This window comes from Pieris brassicae, chromosome 3 (assembly GCF_905147105.1).
Source record: "Pieris brassicae chromosome 3, ilPieBrab1.1, whole genome shotgun sequence".
NCBI lineage: Eukaryota > Metazoa > Arthropoda > Insecta > Lepidoptera > Pieridae > Pieris > Pieris brassicae.
The window spans coordinates 18,024,996-18,040,296 of record NC_059667.1 but is presented as its reverse complement, the minus strand read 5'-3'; the positions used below and the strand labels follow the sequence as shown (position 1 = coordinate 18,040,296).

The 15,301-nt window shown below is 33.7% G+C and overlaps 2 protein-coding genes across 3 annotated transcripts in view; one reads left to right on the top strand and one right to left on the bottom strand.

Moving 5' to 3' along the window:
• Positions 1-6,304, bottom strand: part of LOC123706766 — a 20,003-nt gene extending 13,699 nt beyond the window's left edge. Inside the window, exon 1 of the mRNA XM_045656179.1 lies at positions 5,497-6,304. Coding sequence (XP_045512135.1) covers positions 5,497-6,047 — 551 coding nt within the window. The 5' untranslated portion in view covers positions 6,048-6,304. The remainder of the gene's footprint in view (positions 1-5,496) is intronic.
• Positions 1-15,301, top strand: part of LOC123706765 (spermine oxidase-like) — a 23,236-nt gene extending 7,935 nt beyond the window's left edge. The window contains exons 1-7 of one of the 2 annotated variants that reach the window (XM_045656176.1): positions 9,222-9,328; positions 10,413-10,583; positions 11,227-11,439; positions 11,593-11,800; positions 12,645-12,829; positions 13,280-13,654; positions 14,600-15,301. In XM_045656176.1, coding sequence (XP_045512132.1) covers positions 9,324-9,328; positions 10,413-10,583; positions 11,227-11,439; positions 11,593-11,800; positions 12,645-12,829; positions 13,280-13,654; positions 14,600-14,837 — 1,395 coding nt within the window. In that variant the 5' untranslated portion in view covers positions 9,222-9,323 and the 3' untranslated portion in view covers positions 14,838-15,301. Of the gene's footprint in view, positions 1-9,221; positions 9,329-10,412; positions 10,584-11,226; positions 11,440-11,592; positions 11,801-12,644; positions 12,830-13,279; positions 13,655-14,599 lie in introns of those variants that run through there. The other variant, XM_045656177.1, reaches the window with a different exon arrangement.

Sequence of the window (15,301 nt, the reverse complement as noted above, 5' to 3'; positions counted from 1 at the left end):
AAAATTCCACCCGTATCACCTCGACGTCCGACGTTCCACGACTGAGCGTTTCTCAAGGCAATTTTTGCCGCGCACCACCGCTATGTGGAACCAGCTGCCCACTGAAGTATTTCCGAACCAATTCGACTTAGGGTCCTTCAAGAAAAGAGCGTACAAATTCTTAAAAGGCCGGCAACGCACTCGCGAGCCCTCTGGCATTGAGAGTGTCCATGGGCGGCGGTATCACTTAACATCAGGTGAGCCTCCTGCCCGTTTGCCCCCTATTTTATAAAAAAAAAAAAAAAAAAAAAAAAAAATATGATTCACTTCTTAGCCTTCTAATACTGTTTACGGTATCATTTAAAATATAAGCCTACTTTTTCACATTAAATTAGCCTACATTTACGGCGCCTTTGAATTTGAAATTAAATGTAGGCGACGGTACAATATAAAATATTCTGTCATACTGAGTTGACACAATATCTATTTAGTATTTATGGATCTGTGTCTGAAAATTATTATTACTATCTGTGCAACGACATATTTTTTACGGTAGAGCCTGTTGATAATCTTTGTCAATCATTCTGCAAATGTATATAAACGAAGTTATGTGACAAATAGTGTGACTGGTTTTATTATTTGTTATAAAATTGTAATTCAATTTTTTACTATAACTGTGAATCGGGTGACAAAAGTTTTTCAATTCATATAAGCACATCTTCAATTGTTTATTATCACATGTGGTTGGAATTTTCACCTTTTTAACAAAAATACATGTTTAGTATTTAAATTCGAACGCTTACTATACAGAACAAGCTACTAATATAAAAATGGTAAAGAAATCTTACAAATTTGGCGTGATTAACGTTTCTGCGATATTTATTTAGTATTTTTCTTAATTGTTCCAAATAACTTATATATGTAGGCTCTATCTACACTAATATTTTTAAAAGAAACAATTTGATTGTTTGCAATAAATAGGCTCAATTAAACCCGATTGATAAACACCACTATTAGATCCCTGATAAACATAGGTTTTAGAATATTTTCCAAGAAGTTAAGTTCCGTATGAAAACATTGATAATCAAAAAATACCACGAAATATATATATAGAAAGAAATTATTGAAGAACTATTAAAAAGATACTACATACACTACATAATAGAAATAGGATGTCTTAACTTGACACCAGGGTTCTGCCCTAATAAAGAGCAATGCAGTATCACAGTATAAAATTACTATACTAGGTTTCAGAAGCGTATTCATTACAAGTATTAACATCTATAAAACTCGTCTACAACAGAAACAAAGTAACTGAATAACCACACAAGTACTATAATTAATTTCCCAATAAATTCGTGAATGATGTAAAGAACACGAAACGACGACAATCCGTGATCATTATCTGTGGTAAATGCTCCCAAAACTCAGCCAGTATAGTATGAATGTAAGAGCTTTTAGATTGTAAATGTTGAATCAATGATCACCAGTTACAAGGGAAGAATTCAAATAACTGTGGACCCTTTTCCGCCGATAGAACCGGTTATCAGAAGATCCATCGACAAGGTCACAAAATCCGATTATTTCCGGTCAATCACGATTCTAAGAATTTGTACAAATTCCATTTAAACTTACGGTTCCTATTTTTTACTTTCTTTAAATCTTTAACGGGCGGTAAAAGCTGCACATACTATGGTGTCTGGGGCTGTAATAAGTTAAACTGGTTTTGCATGTGCAACAAAAATCATAATAACGCAAAAGCGGAAATAAGAGTAAGGAGAAAGGTAAAAATGAAACTGAACTAAATTAAGAGAAATCTGGACATTTCATATGCAACCGTAATTGTTACGCAACGGAAACGAAGATACATACTGAAAATTTTAATTTCAGGTGTCGTAAGAACTTAGCTTTATTTGATAGCTACAGATCTTTATATTCATGAACATGTAATCCGATATAGGTCAAGGTATTCTTTAAGTCCTTAAAGAAGATTGTCCTTTCTCGGACTAGCCAAGAAAGTAATGTTTAAGTCCTACCCAGGTTTTATTAATGAGTACTACCGACCAAACCAACTTTTTTTTAAATTTTTGTCGAATAACATTTTCTTGTACAAGTCTAAAGTAAATTACGTAATTCTATAAGAATTATATGTAAAATAGGTACTGACATTCTCGGCGCGGTTGACCCAAATTCAGTTGATATGGTACATTTCGTAAACGCTTGTTTACTCCTGCAATAAGGAAGTTTTACTTTCATGTTTCTTGTTGTGCCAAAAATTTTGAAACATCCGGAGGAAACAACGTAAATGTGTAATATCGTTAATATTTTAACATTTTATTGAAGCCAAAATTATAATTAAAACTGTACTGTAAATAAGCTTTACATAATTTATAAAAGAACTTAGAAAAAATAAATATATAATAATTAAACGTAAAACTAACGATAGAATAGTATTATATAATATTATCTATGTAGTCAAGAGTCAGGAACTCTAGACTATACACTAGATACTCTAGAGTATTACCTAGAGCAAACTTCTGAGTGCATTGACCTTGAATCCTCTTACATAAGGTATGTACGTACATGAATGCAGATTATCTTTGACTTCTTTTTATATTCATTACATGGTCGCAATAAATTCTGTAATTTTCTTTTCTAATAAACAGTAACTTATCTTTTTTGATTATAACTCTTAAATAATTATAATCAAAACTATCTCGACCGCTACATAGCGCCGTAAGTACATATTATATAAAAGTTGTACATATTATGTTTAAAATTTCACATTTCAGCCTTTGCAATTAAATTAAATAACTGCACGACTATGGTTGAAGACTGGCCCTCATCTCTAATTCAGATCTCACCTTTTATACTTCAAATTATGGCAGTTTTAAAGGTTATTCTCTAAACGACAGGGCGATATTGAGTCTCTTAAAATCTTGGGAGCAAGTAGCGAAATATCCCTTGGAAACAGAGCGTTAATCCATAGATTCGTGGACAAACAGATTAAAGACCTGTATAAAAGCAAATTGAGCAGTGTTGGCCTAGTGGCTTCAACTGCGACTCTAATGTATTTTCTTTCAATGTGCTCAATTAACATTAGCTTTAACGGTGAAGGAAAACATCGTGAGGAAACCGGCTTGCCTTAGACCCAAAAAGTCGACGGCGTGCGTCAGGCACAGAAGGCTGATTGCCTATTCGATTAAAAAAATGATCATAAAACAGATACATCTGAGGCTCAGACCTAAAATGGTTGTAGTGCCATTGATTTATTTTTAATAAAAGCCAAAGGCCATTTCGAATAGAATGTTTTTTTTATTTTTTGCTGAGACTATTGAATATGTAGGTATAATTTTTATTTATTCTGAAATAACAAAAATGTAAGTAAATTTGAAACTGTTTTTTTTTTAAATTGAATAATCTCTCTAAGCATTTCCAGGAAATATATATTTTTTAAATGTAATATTGGTAAACACTATTCCCTGATGTATCACAGCCATCCAGTTTATATCAATGATACTTTGATGTGTTATCATTAATCTTCACAAATCATATTTATTTAATTTTACATACAGGAAGATTATGTTTCATAAGACATTATTTTGCGCAAGTTAACTGGTGTTAAAAGCTGTGAGTTTACTTTCAAATTTTAACCAACCTCTTTAGTTTAATTCTTAGAAAATTAATATTTTCGCTAGTCAATAACTCATCATTTGAACTTCAACATGTAAACGCTTTAAATCATGTAAAAGTGTATTTTTGTATACTATTCGCGTAAATAAAACACATTATAAAACTTTGTACTATAGCTATTCATTAATTACCCATAAGCTATGTAATTAATAAGTCAATTGGTTACTCCCGTCACTTTTTTGTTACTGATTCATATTATGAACAAGTATTAAATACTTCAGTACTGAACGTAGTAGAAGCTATAGAAAAATACATTGAAATGTATGATGAAATTGTATTTCAATATCAGAGCTCGGTCTACCTCGGGGTAGATACTAAAGTAAAAACCAACCACAATCACTGACACCTCAAACATGCAATACAATCGAAATAGCAGACTGGCGCCCCTTACATCACTGAAGATGCAATAATATGTCCCTTAACACGTCAACAAGATAATATCAAACGGGTGCGCCCAAGCACGCTTTACACCTCGGATTTAAGGTCATGATAGTCGGAAGACGGACCGGTTTTCAACCTGTCGGCATTTGCGAACTCGAAATATTTTGATTAGTTTCTATCATCATGAGTCCCGTATCCCGTTGTTAACTCACAAATGTTTTAAATATCTAATATTTAGGAATCGGTATCCTTCAAGAGACTGTGAAAATAGGAACAGTCAGGTCAAATTAGGTTCACAAAAATTATCTGCCCTTTTAAAAATAAAGTCGTGATTTTTTTTTCATTGCATTCATTACTTCGGTTTTCTACTTGGTGCCCATATAGGTAGCACAAACGTTATTAAATAATTCCCGATTTATTCTCTCGGCTTGTTGCCTCAATAGTGAATGTAGACTTGATCCAGCAAGCTAGAACCACAACAAGAATTCCACGCGGAAGACTGACTACCGCTACCTATACCTACTTAAACCAATTACTAGTTTTATAAAGGATTGTGTGTAACGGAACATACATTTTCAGCTCTTGCTTATTTTGGAAATAATTGAGGTTTAGTGTGGATTTATAACTGAATTCGTCTTTGTTAAAATAACGATACTAAATTAAGTCAAGAAATTAAGGTTTAATCTAAAATCTCCCTCAAGTTAACATTAATGGTGAAAACTCTTTATACTACAAACTTTTAATATGGAGTATTATTTTTGCTATTTATTCTATTGCTATTTATTTTATTAATCTTTAATAAATATAGGTTGTAATACCACTTAATTTTAATTACAATTTAAATTAATAAGCAAATTAAAATCCTACACTTAATATCAGCCCTTTAAAAATCTATCTGTAATGTGCTAGTAATGAGTTACCGTAAAAACTTCTATTAAAATGATATTACGGAAGAGTTTCATCTTGTTTTGATTAATCAATTCACAAAACGACAATCGATTCTCAGCCGAACGAAAGCGTTACGCTAATTATAAATGTTTGCAGAACAATTACGAATATAGAGCGTGTGCGCACGTTTTAACCGTTGAATGCGGAACATTTTTTACCCGCCATTAATAAATAACCGACACAACGACCGTTAACACCTGCCACCTTATGACACCTAAACACTGATAATACGATACCAATAAATTTAAGGAACCTGTAAATAATTTGAAAATCGTATTCGTTTATAAGTCATCCGAACTGGGACATTATGAATTCTCGCATACCAAATATAAATTCCTTACAGTTACACGATCTGAATTAACCTTTATAGATAACATATTCGAAGCAAATATATAAATTCCGTAACTGCACGTAACTTTGTATCCTAACCTGATCACAACCGGTTTGTCGTAGTAACGGATGCTGAAAGTACCAGAAATTGATTGATTCACTCACCGGCCATTCGGCGCGGACGGGGAATGCACCAGCTTCACCGCAAACAGGAACTGAATAGCACAAACCAACAAACAGCAGAGGTTCAATGATAACGTTAAGGCACATAGGGCTAATGTCACTTCATACACCACCGCGAATTCCTCGGGCGCGCTCGTCGCAGGCGCAGAAATTTTTAAAAGAAATAGAAGAGCTAGCAAAGCTAGAAGTAAGCTAACTAGGCATAACAACGCCAGGGACGTTAAGGCTTCCTCCGTGGCAGCTCTATTGCTTCTACTTCTAGAGGATTGTCTTGATGGCAACCCAGTCACGTTTCCATTAGCCAGTTTAGGTGGAGAAGTCAACGGAATGGGTGCGACCACTGGCACGGGTGGGTTTGTATTCTGTGGTTGTGCTCCCGGGCTCACGCTGGCTGAAGTTCCTCCAACAGAGTGTTTGGATGAATCCAATGTGGAAACATTCAAGGGGATGTGATGGTGCGGCCGCCGCGGCATGTTTTGGTAGCGATGTTCGGCATCGTTTGCCGCCGGCGGCCGCTGAGCATGTTTCAACATAGCGCAAATCTTAATCCGAAGCCCGCCATCCTGTCGACTGGTTTTCCAGCATTCCCATTACACGCAACGCGAGCGCTCGCCGCGACGGACGCGATTTAACTGAACTTCCCCCCGCGGCTCTACCTGCCGGAATAATGTCAATCAAACCGGTGCAGGGTGCATACAATACACCTCTACCCCAACAATATACAATAGTCTGCAACAAAAAACATCAAGACAAAAGTACTTAGTTCACTGATTGTTTGTAGACCGCGTGTTTGTAAACTGATATTAGAAAGGAATTGCAAAATCTAAACAATTACGTCACGATTCATTTTCAAGATCACGTGCCTATGTTAGCAAAACATGTTGACTCTACATGGTAAATGCCCATTCATGAAAATTTATTACGATATCAAAATCTTCAATATATAGAAAAAAACTGCTTTAATTAAGCGGTTAGGTGTCTCCGTGTTATTCATATATTTGTATAAGATAGCTATTATTTACATTGGCAACTGGGTATGTTGCTACGACTCGCACCCCTTCTCTTATCGCCATGGTAAAGCTAACATAACTTTAGCATAAAATCGATATTTATTTTATTGAGAAAACGTGATAATTGTGGTCGAATTAATTAAACAATCTATCAGAATAATTTGTGAACGCTTGATGTTTAAGCAACTAGAATTAGATAATTTATTGCAGGTCCTTTCTAACGTACCATCCATATTTAGGTGAATGTAAACTTCTCCGTTATGTTTACAGATGAATTATCTCATATATAGCCTCCATTTTTGGTATTTAAAACTTTTTGTTTATATAAAAAGTTTTTCATGTATGGGACGCGTGCGCCTGCCACCTGCGCAACAGCTGGCTTATAAAAACCTGTAGTCGGGATAGAAATCATTATAAACTTGTATTATGATAAAAAATATATTATCTCTAGGCTTGTCTTGAAGTAACTCAGATTTTCATCCTGGTACTTCAAGTTTTTGTAAAATCCATGATTATATTAAAACTTAAGTATAACCGTCACTAGTAACTCAAATATATGTATAGTTTTTCGTTATTACTAAATTAAAATTTTGACTAAAAGTTATTTGTTTTTACTTAAATAACACAATAACGAAGAGAGTTGAAAGATCACTGTCTACTATATGCTGGAGATTCTAAACAGAAATGGCTTTAAAGTTCTGTTTAAAAAAAGTTCTGTTCCCCGTAAACGTTTAAGGAGGTAAAGTTAAAGTTACTTAAAGTGCCGTTTTCACTGCAGTTTTTCATAGACAAATAGGTGTTCGAAATCAATGATTGCGACGGAAATCGAACCTTCTTTTTGAAGCAGTTTTCTCTCCACATGTTTTAACCGACTTGGGTTCTACGTGCGGTGCTTATTCAGTAATTCGCCTTTAAAAATATTGCATGCTTATTGAATAGTAAATGCATTCGATATTACTACGAAGGTAAACATGAAATTTGAAACGAATGTGTATATTGTGTTATACCACAATTATGTACAGTCAATATTTTATACATAATTTATAGCTGGAATCTTATCCCAAAAGTTTTATAGTGGTATTTTTTATATTTTATGGTCTGGCCTTTAAGCCAAGTCATATTTTCGGGCACAGATGTTCACTTATTTTTGATCGCGGTATTTTCACTTGTTTTTCTAATTCACGACGTAAGTCGTGCCCAAAGAATTTGTAACATTTTTATTTTTAATAACCTTTTTTCGAATTTTCAATATTAAATCCAAAGACAACAGTGTACAAGCACGTAATTCCTAGTTTGATGACACTATTATAGTTCTGGCACTGGCATCTGCATATCCCAAAAAAAAACCGTAGTTTTTCGAATTTAATGCAACTATCAAGTAATTATTGGGTCAGTTATTTGGTTACTGAAGTTTCATAGTAAGCTGGCGTAGAGACTCGCGAGGCAAAGCAGTGAACTAACATTACGCAGATTAAAAAGTATTCATAAATTGCCAGTTAGTTAGTGCATTAAGCCTAAAGACTTCCTATAATAATTATAAAAACATACGGAAAACGTTTTTTCATTCCCATGACCTTGTCCTTCAAAGAAGTGTACACATTTTAGCACTATTAAAGTACCGCCTCTATGCGTAAGTACTTCTATGCTAATCAACAGGTAATCACTTCTGCATAAATTTAATTTACAGCCGGGAATCGAATTCATGTCCACAAGTAATAAATCTTACACATCATTGAAAGGACGTTGTCCGCGGCAATGCGTATTATTTAGCATCTCCATGATTGTAGAAAACAGTGGACATTTATTATGTTAAATAATTCTCTTAATTTAATCTGTTAATAAATGCAGCACATGACATAATTATTTAAAAACATATTATCTAAATTTAATATGCATGATTCTAAATACTCTAAACAATATATAAAAATAACATAATAATAAAATAACATGTTTACCACGGAAGCAAACACAGTACTTTAATCCAGTCTAATAACAACTGCCACTGCCTGAAATTTAAGTAATTCATATAGCATCTACGAAGCAGCGTAAACTTGCGCTCTAACGAAAACGAAGAGATGTAATATTACCTACATAGTTACATCATATTATTCGTAATATACTGGTTTAAATTTTCTATTAGAGCCTGCATGGCTTGTGTTTTGTTTCAATGTGGTTACAAGAAACAAAATTTTACTAACGATTTTTGGAAGGCTACAGTTATACATTATTCCTTAATTATTCAAAATGATGGACACCTAATCGTCATGTCGCAGGACAGACGAGGCATCAAGAATGCAGCAAGTCTAGTTCTCGCGGTAAACCAAACATTGTTTTATGTAATGGAAATATATTATTTACAAAAGATTTTAACGCTTCAACGGACTCTGTGTGTCTGTCGCACTGTTATCGGCACGAAAGCGAAAGTATTTATATAAATTAACAAATATAACATAAATGCTCTTGTAGGATTTATTTTATTAACTCTTGTTTACAAATGTTAATTACGCACATTGTCTTCATTTGCACAAGCGTCCATTTTGTACATTACGCGAAATTCAATTGTTTTTTTTACAAAAAGCTAAATGATAAATACCTGACCACTCAACCACAGCGGCGATATAAAAAATTATACAAACACTTAATATGAGTTTCGCATTAACATTACATAATTGTGTGTTTATAAAAATTTAAATTATCAATTACCCGACAAAGGTCAAGGAGATAATGGTGACTTCATGTTTAAGTATGCATATTTAAACGTTCGCGATGGTCGTGTGAAAGATTTGTTCTTCTATAAAAATGACGTGAGTTAACATTCATTTATACATTAACAACAATTTTGAATAAATGTATAGGTTATGTCGCGTGTCAGCTAAAGATACGGCCATTATTAAAATCCACTAAGTCTTACACGCTTAACCTACTAAGTGATAACAATCAATAATGTAAACAGGCCCTTAAATATTTAATTGGTCTAAATGGAACTCAAACGGAAACTAATTTTGTAGGAAATACTTATTTTTGTCTTATAATAAACACAGCAATAATACAATAGAATTATAGTAAAATTACTTTGTAGCATTAGTTTTTCAATTCATCTTTTTTTAACTCATTTCAATCATTATACCGGGCGTAAATAGTCTGTTTATGTTGTAAAGCAGAAATAATTCTAAGTTGATTTTCGTTTTCGGCAGGGATCTAAACTCCCTGCAATATAAAATTTAGCAAACCAGCTTTTGGAAATAATTGTTATTATCTGACGACAGTGGACACACTGTGATACATACAACACTATATAGAATACAAAAACTACTGGAGAATACAGGAACCATCTCACCTCAGTATGTTGAACCCTCTGATGAGATTTTAATGGGAATATAATTCATTTATTTAACTATGCCTACGTGATAGAATATGGAATTAATCTTGATTAAGTTATTAACACTATTTAGTTATTCACACTCCGTTGCAATAAAAATAAAATAAACACAAATAACACAATATATAAAAATTACAAGGGATGTAACGGGCGGCCTTATCTCGAATAAGTGATCTTTTCCAGGTAAGAGAAAAACTAAAAAAAGAAAAAAATATGACAACTATGACAAATATACATAATTTTTTCATCAAATGTTAAACTATTAAGTTTAATTAACTAATAAATAAATCAAGTTGTAAAAAAACCAGGTCAAAACTAACGAAAGCACTCAACACAGGAACACACATTGATTAACAACATGGAATTCATGGCGTTTGAATACAAAAAATAATTAAATAAATACAATTTTTCTTTGGATTTTTATAGTTGCACCTATACACACTCGTTTACTACCAACACAGATGCACTCGACAAAAGACTTTATATTTAAATATAAATTATTATTTCAGGCAAATAATGGACGTTATTGTAATTGGGTGCGGTGCGTCGGGCATTGCGGCGTTGCGAAAGCTCCACGATGCTGGTTTAAATGTTCTGGGCTTAGAAGCTGAAGATAGAATCGGAGGAAGAATTAAGACCATTCAATATGGAGAGTGCTATTTAGATCTTGGCGCTGCTTGGTAAGAGGGTATCTTTATCATTAGCTGATACACGTATATCACATAATCTAAATTTCATATTTTATTTACCAAAAACGCTATAAACATGAAATAGATTGTTAATCGTACGTTACAAACTGTACTTCGAAACAGAACGAATTATAACATGCTTTATTTCCGGTGAAGCAATAAATGATTCGGGTTATATGACAGTAATAATAATAATGATTATGATTGTCTCTCTCTTTAATCGGCAGCTCATATCTGAAGTCGTTGTCAGCAATGAAGGATCTAGAGCGGACTATCTGTTTCCACCGGTTTCTGTCCAGCGCTTTTGTTACAACAGTATTCTGTGTTACCAACCACAATCAGTTTCTCCAAGTTCTCTTCGCTTCTTGCTATGTTTGTAAAAATATATAATACATATGCATCCATCTTTAAGCTTAAACTGGAGGAACCCTCATATCATAAACACCTACAACCTTCCGTTAGCATCGTTCATAACAGTTGCAGAAATAGGGGACCTTCGTTATAAGGCAGTCGAATATTCAGATGCGTAGTTACAGTTGTAGAAATATCTGCATCATTGGAGTAAAAGTCTCTGGCTATAACCCTATTATGTTTGTATTATATTAGTAGAATTAGGCAATTTGGTTTATTTTAGGTGTCATGGAGAAAAAGACAACATAGTCTTTGAAATGGCGAACCCTTTAGACCTTTTGGGACGCCCTAAACCTGACAATAAAATGTACGTGCTGTCAAACGGAGAAATTCTCAAATCGGACTTGAGTGAATCTATCATTGGCGCTTTGGATGAGGCTGTAGCGAAAGCAGATAAGAATACGAGCCAGTCCGTTTCTGAATGTGTTAGAAAAGCGTAAGTATATGTTAATAAAGAATAAAAATTTCGAAAAATTCGAATGGTTTTAAAATTTGCGATTTTCTTTATAAAAACACCCATGTATTAAATGTATCCTTGCTGAAATGGCAAAATAATGAAAATTAAACTATAACTTTTAAAATCTTTCAGAGTGAAAACCAACCCCACGCTGACAAAGGATGCAAAGCTATCGCAATCCTTTCTAGAATGGTTTGAGAAGAATAATCATGTCGGCGGTCAAACCGACCCTCTTCATGGCAAGTCGTTGAAGGGCTTAGAGGAGAGTTGGGGTTGTGAAGGCGAATTCATGTTGAACTGGAAAGGAAGAGGATACAGAACAATATTGGATTTGTTATTGGTAAATATTTTTAACAGATCACGTATATCATACATATAAGCATCAGTCATTGGCAGTGAGAGTCGAGACTTAGCTGGAACTATGACTGTGAGTGAGAGAGACTGGGAGAAAGGATGGTGTACTTTTCGTATAACCAAAAAGAAGGATCATCGAGTAGCAGGCCTCAATAACTTTGTTAGCGCGATTCATATTATGACGTCACCGCCGTGATTGTAACCGAAGTTTGTAGGAGTCGCTACAACTACATACTTAACGATAAGTCGATTCTAAAAGTCGTTTAAATTTATGTAGTTTGTAAAAATATATCATAGATCCATTCTGAAGTAATAGTTTTTCATAGATCCATGCCTTCAAAAACCTGTCGAGGGGTTTTACGACAAAGTACCTTTGCAATAAGCGGCTCACTAACGCCAAGTGAATTTGTATGGTCACGTGACACAGTGTGAGCCAATGTACATACATATTTGTAAGCCGTTAGTGGGTCACGCCTGTCTAAACAGATGTTTAGTCAACAGCAGTAGGGATATAGTGACTGTGGTGCACCGATTTTTAAATGTAGTAGTCTATTTTGAGAGATATTTAGCAGAACTAAAAGGATGTAAGTCCTAAGTTCTAGAATTTAAAACAAGACCTTTTCGAGTTAAAACTAGTAAGAAACTAAATTCTAGATTTAACTAAATTAGATTGTAAAATATATTTATAACTTTCCTTAATGTCAATTCGGTTTAAAAAATATATACAAACGTTGTCCTGACAGTAACGAAAACGTTAAACTAATCACTAGCAAGCGTAAGTTATGCGGGTAAGAATTTTGGCGACTCAATTTTATGATTATGTATTTCAGAATAAATATCCCGATCCCTCAAAGGAATTGCCCATTCAGATCAATTTTAAGAAAGAGGTGGAGACTATAAAATGGCGGTCACCTCAAGCTGGCAACCCTTTGGTGCATGTTAAATGCAAGGACGGAAGTCTGTATTCCGCGAAGAGTGTTATTGTAACTGTATCTTTGGGAGTTCTGAAGGATAGGTAAATCTTAAATTTCTTTAATCTTAAATCGAATTTAGTTTTAGTGGTTGTATAATTTACTTCAGCGTGCGACTCTCATACCTGAGGTCGTACGTTCGATCCCCAGCTGTGCACCAATGGTTTTTCTTTCACACATTTAACATTCGCTCGTTGAAGTTAATTAAAATATTCTTACGCGTCAATCAAAGTTTTGCGCAATTTATCATAGCATAGTCAATAGAAAATTTCAATAATAAATTAATAAAAATATGTTTCTTTTATAAGGACATATGCTTTAAATTTTGGGCCCTTTTAAGTTAAATTGTCAGGGTTGCTAGTTCCTTCATAACAAACTCAACATTACATATTGTAGTCACAATATTAAGATGTTGCATGATTAAATAAAAGTTATATCGTCTCTTTCATTTAAAACAAAAAAATAATCACAATGTTATTATTTATTTTTTTCAGATACAATCAACTTTTCAAACCACAATTACCGGCTGAAAAAATAAACGCAATTAACAACTTACAACTTTGCGTTTTGGACAAAATCTACATCGAATTCACCAAACCTTGGTGGCCCCAAACACCCGGCTGCTTCACAATTCTATGGCGAGAGGAAGACAAAGCAAAGTTTAATAAAAGCGAACAGTGGATTACAGAAATATCCGGATTTAATACCGTTGAATACCATCCAAATGTTTTGCTTGCCTGGATTTATGGGGCTGCAGCTGAGAAAATGGAGAAATTGACGGTCGATGAAGTGAAAGTTGGGATCGAAAAGCTTTTGTGTGTGGTCTTCAAGAAGAGCTTCAATGTGGCTCCCGTGAAATGTGTTACTAGGTTAGTATTACTTTCAGATCCCCAACAACTTTGTACTTACTTTTTACGATTTTTAGGACATATATACAATTCTCGTGTCAAAATATTCGTTCCCATTCGGCCGACCGATTCCTATGATTTTTGAAATGCATATTCAGTCAGTCTGAGAATCAGACACCATCCATATTTCAAACTCCTCAGTGATAAGGGGTTGAGGTGGACCTCAACTGTTATTTCTTTAATTTTCGAAAAAAAAATTGTTTTTATTTTTTATGATATATCATACAGAAATACATACAACCCTTAATTGTCACTGCTCTACGATCAACCCCTATTTTTTATTATTGTAGATAGGTTATTTTTATTGAAAAAAATGTTTCCAGGAAATAATATACATGGCAAAACAACGTTTGCCGGGTCAGCTAGTGTTGCCATAAAAATACAGAAAGTGCTAAGAACCTTCTCGGATTCATATTTCATCGTTTAGAAATGAACCCGTTTATATTTATTTCTACGCAAACAATGTTTTAAGTTGATATTGTTCATAAGCCTTAGATGTGCAAAAGATATATTTTAGGACTTTTACTATGAAAAGAACATGCTTCAAAGGTTTGAAGAAACAAGATTATGGACGTATTATATATTAAATAATACTTTTAAACACAAAAAAATGTGCACTTTTTACTTTTTGTTTTTCATGTATCCAGTATCAGTTTACTTTATTTTTTGTTCCTGTTTAGTTTCTTCTTTAGAACTATATGTAATACGTATTTTTGCAATACCTACCTACCTTATCTAATTTAAGACATTTTTTCCCTTTATTCACAGTGGTTGCCTGGAAGAGATCGCTCGAAAGCGATAAGGCCGCCAGTTGCCCTCCTCTTCATTTAATTATGTTCAATTTTTATATTGTAATGTAACAAAGTGTTAATAAATAAAAAATACTAAATCTATTTTTATTTCCAGAACGGAGTGGGCCTCAAATGTTTTCGTAAGAGGTTCGTACTCATACCGCAGTGTTGCCAATGAAGAAAAAGGCGGCAGTTCAATTACCTTAAGTGAACCTTTGTATTATGGGGAAAATTTCCCAATTGTTTGTTTCGCGGGTGAGGCAACTTCCCACCATAGATTTTCTGCCGTCCATGGGGCTGTAGAGGCAGGTTTTAGGGAAGCAGACAGATTAATTGCCAGTTTCAAAAAATAATATTACAGCGTATATGTCATCCTTCAATATTTGTATCCATTCATTTATATTTTAAGGATACTTTATGATAATCCCCTCATTAAATACCTTACATATTTCTTGTTAGCACTGCGTTAACAAAAATCCAGTTTCGTCCCTTTCAAATTTTCTTTCGTTGTGAATTAAACTGTTAAGACGATCTGATTATGCAATTAAGTTTGCATAATTATTTTATTGTTAAAATTTAATCAGTACAATGATACATCAGTAACTATCTCATTCCTGTGTTGTGTTCTATTCAGGCCATTTTGTAAGGCACATATCAACCTGTCCCCACTAATATAATTTTAGTTTCACCGGGAACAAACTTTCTGACAGGGATAATTCTGATAATACAGTTTATATGATCTACCCACAAATTTAATAATTATTTGTGCGAATTTGTCATTTATTATGTAGGTATTCCAATTTTTGTTGTTATTAAA